Source organism: Rhinatrema bivittatum, chromosome 5 (genome assembly GCF_901001135.1).
Source record: "Rhinatrema bivittatum chromosome 5, aRhiBiv1.1, whole genome shotgun sequence".
In the NCBI taxonomy this organism is placed as follows: Eukaryota; Metazoa; Chordata; class Amphibia; order Gymnophiona; family Rhinatrematidae; genus Rhinatrema; species Rhinatrema bivittatum.
The window spans coordinates 91,600,141-91,604,263 of record NC_042619.1 but is presented as its reverse complement, the minus strand read 5'-3'; the positions used below and the strand labels follow the sequence as shown (position 1 = coordinate 91,604,263).

The following is a 4,123-nucleotide window of genomic DNA, read 5'->3' as shown; positions in this document are numbered from 1 at the left end:
CAAAATGTGCATGAGTCTTTAATTATTGGATATTGTATTCATCAGCTGTTTTGAAATTATTTTATTTGTATGATTTTATAATTATGATTAATGATTTATATATTTTTATTTTATCGATTTGTTTCACGAGGAATGGTGAAATTTTTGTTTTTCCATTGTTACACTGTATAGAGTCTGGTGTGATGCGTTTTACAGTTCAGTTTTTTGTCTGCACATTTCTATTTATACTTTATGTGGCTTTATTCTGTATTTGGTGAGGGCTTGTGTTCTGCATGCAAAGACTGAGATGAAGCATTCTTTTATGTGGTTTTCTGTAGGGATCTGTAATAGCTTGGCCTGTTCTGTTTTCCTGATAGGAGGTGTATTGATATTTTAGATTCTGGTGTAATATTTTTGGTATTCTTTTTCATAGGTAGGGTTGTTATTCTTTGAGTGTTGGCAGATAGTACTGTGTTGATACGGGAGGACCATGCCGAAATATATCATATTTATGATGTCATATGAATTCCAAGATGCAAAGTTTTCTTGTTGGCATCACAACAGTGCATGAATCATCACAACAACTTGTATATTAATTTTACCTCAGAATGTCATTTTTCATGTAAAATATGTTAAAATGCATAATTTAAAATTGTGTATGGGGAGGGGGCAGCAGACTGTAAAGTTTGTCTAGGGTGCCTAATACCCTTTTACCGGCCCTGGACCCAGCATGGCACATCTTATGTTCTTATGAATAGCATCCTGCTCTCCTCCAATACACTTCTCTTTCCTTATCTATTCTTTTTTTTTTCTATATATAGTAACAGAGGAAAAAAAAGCAGATAAAGACCAAATAGGTTCCAACCAATCTGCCCATCAAGGTGTTTAGGGTTGTAACTGTCTCAGTGCAGGTTACCCATATTCAGAAAAGTTACATCAGTGCTTCTTAAGTGTAATTGACATGATGATGGGAGTTTTGTTTTCTGATGTATTCGATGAGTATGAATTAACAGTTTAGCAATGTTGTAAAGATGTCCGTTTGTCGTTTAAGCTGTCATATCTGTTAAACCTGAAAATTAATAAAAATGGTTAAAAACGTGTCCCTCTAAAAGATTATCTTGCCTGCAAATAATTACCTAACTTCCAAACCCTCCTTTATGGGTCGACAGATTTAAACCAATTCCTGCATCTTAACTTGGGAGCATTCCATTCTATTTTGAAAATGGATTTCCTCCCCCTCCGGCGTGAAAAGGGCCGTTCCTATTATAAGGACCACCGTCCGGCACCATTCCCCTTCCCCCGTGGAAAGGCTAAAGCCAGAAACACTTGCTCCTCGGTGGCGAGCTCGCATCCTTCCATAAACAGGTGTCTCCCGCCGGGGCGCGCGATCAACCGCCTCTCCTGCCTGCCCCCGAAAGCGCGCCTTCCGCGCTCCAGCAATCCCCTTCCTGTCCCGGGCTCCACCGAACTCCACGGTAACTCCCTGCCTAGGTTCGCTCAGCACGTGCCTGCGCCTGGGTGAGAGCGAGCACGCTCGTTTCTGTCTCCCGTCTCTCCCTCCCCCGCCCTGCTGTTCGCCAGATTGTCCACGCTTCCCTGCCGAGCTGAGGGTATAGGCGGGGGTGTGATCGAGCGCCGAGGGTTCCTTTTCTTTCTTCCTTTTTTTTTTTTTTTTTTTTTAAATACCTGCAGTCCGTCCGCTATTGCCCGCTCTGCGAGGAGCGCAGGGAACCGGGAGAAACCTCTCAGCCTTTTGTACTGCACGTCTGTGGATTTCAGAGGAAGAAAAATGCTAAAAGGAACCAGCCATGTATAGAAAAGATTGGAGGACCTTCCACTGAGAGCTCAAGGTGACAAAATCGTGCTTATTCTTCATGCGTGTTTCTGCCTCCTCTCACTGTTGAGAAGCAGATTGGGCGGTTGGCATGTCATCTTTATTTTAATCCATTTGTCATGCCTTTTTATTTTTAGATGGAATTTTTCAAATAATGTGTGTCAAATGTATTTAGAATATGTTGATATAGTTCGTAAATGTACATTTGATGTTACAGTACGTTGGTATTAATGTACTGGCTCTATTTTCATAGCAGTCTGTTTTCAAGATTTATGATAGATTAAAAAGACTGATAGAAAACCAAATCTAAATGTATTTAATTAAAGTGGCTTGTTGTGGAAGCTTTTCCGTTGGTTTAAATTTACACATCAGAATGGGCCAGATGTATGAAAGGGTTTTTCCCATTTTGTGTCTGTCCGTATGACTCTCTAGAAGGATACAAAGAAGTACAATTTCCCTTTTTCCTTACTCTCTGCCAAATACATTTGAATGCTTAACTATTTTAAAAGGAAGGGGGTGGGGAGGACAAGTTCTTGTACTTGCCTGTTCTTATGATCAAACAATACATTGCTATGTCCATTTGGTTTACTGAGTGTCCCTTTACATGGGTTTTTTTTTTTTCAATAGTTCTAAATTTATATCAAGGCAGTTTCATATTTTCTATTAAAAAAAATGTATTAACTCATATCTTTTTGAAAATATCTGCATTTTTGAACAGTCAGCATTTTAAGGTATTGCATGAACTGAAATTTACCAGTGTTGTATATCTGAATATTAAAAAAATGTCTTTTCATTGAAGAAGACAGGGATTAAAATGAATGAAGATCTGAAGGTTAATTTAAGCTGGCTGCCTCAGGATCCTTTAGATGCCAGTTCTACAGAGAATGTCTCAGCTGCAGTCTCCTCCCTGATTCCTCTTCTAGACTCAGAGCCAGAACTCATAGTAAACCCCTGGGATATTGTTTTATGTACATCAGGAACCCTAATTTCTTGCGAAAATGCCATTGTGGTCCTTATTATTTTCCATAATCCCAGTCTTCGAGCCCCCATGTTTCTTCTTATTGGGAGCCTGGCACTTGCAGACCTCTTGGCAGGGATTGGACTCATCATCAATTTTATTTTTGCCTATCTTCTACAATCTGAAGTTGCAAAGCTAGTCACCGTTGGACTAATTGCTGCCTCTTTCTGTGCCTCTGTCTGCAGCTTATTGGCTATTACTGTTGATCGTTATCTCTCTCTCTACTATGCTTTGACTTATAATTCAGAAAGAACTGTCACTTTTACCTATATTATGCTTATATTACTATGGGGAGTATCTACCTGTGTTGGACTGCTTCCTATAATGGGCTGGAACTGCCTCAAAGATGAATCCACCTGCAGTATTATTAGACCACTCACTAAAAATAATGCAGCTGCCCTTTCTGTCTCTTTCTTGCTAATGTTTGCTCTCATGCTTCAGCTCTACATTCAAATATGTAAGATTGTAATGAGACATGCTCATCAGATTGCCTTACAGCACCACTTCTTGGCAACATCACATTATGTAACAACTCGAAAAGGAGTATCTACCTTAGCTATTATTTTGGGAACTTTTGCTGCTTGCTGGATGCCTTTTACACTCTATTCTTTAATAGCAGACTATACTTATCCTTCCATATATACATATGCCACGCTGCTACCAGCCACCTACAATTCTGTCATCAATCCTGTAATATATGCTTTTAGAAATCAAGAAATCCAAAAAGCGCTTTGGCTCATCTGCTGTGGCTGCATCCCTTCTAGCCTATCTCAACGAGCAAGATCACCCAGCGATGTGTAAAATGTAGCTACAAGTAGAGAACATTACATGCTTTACAAACATTCCTACCATATAGTGTTTTATTTAGAATTCTTTATTCAATTGGACATATCTGATTCACATGGAAGCTGTACAAGAAGCAGTGGTCTGAAAAAAGGAATGCAGTAAAATGTAGAACGATTTACAAAATTTGAATTATCAGTGTTCTAAAAATGTTTAAATTGTATGCACTCTATGACACTCGGGTTCTTCTGTTATAAAACAAGCAGTTTCAATAAGTTGCTTATTTGCACCAAGTTTAAATGAAACAAGTTAAAAGAGTAGAGAAAAATTTGGGGTATGAAATAATGATTGATAGTCCTCAATTTTTCTTTATGCACTGCAGTTTACAGATTTCTTTCATTTGCAGATTTTTCGTATCTTAATCTTAATATATTTCATAACAAACCCCTTTATCTTGATAAAAAAAAAAAAAAGATGCCTTGTCCCCAGTGCAAGCTTGTACAGTATTT

General features: G+C 38.5%; 1 protein-coding gene across 1 annotated transcript; it reads left to right on the top strand.

Moving 5' to 3' along the window:
• Positions 1 to 2,627: 2,627 nt before the first annotated feature.
• Positions 2,628 to 3,632, top strand: GPR12 (G protein-coupled receptor 12). Its single transcript, XM_029601715.1, has one exon. The coding sequence runs from the start codon at positions 2,628 to 2,630 to the stop codon at positions 3,630 to 3,632; it is 1,005 nt and encodes a 334-aa protein (XP_029457575.1).
• Positions 3,633 to 4,123: the final 491 nt, after the last annotated feature.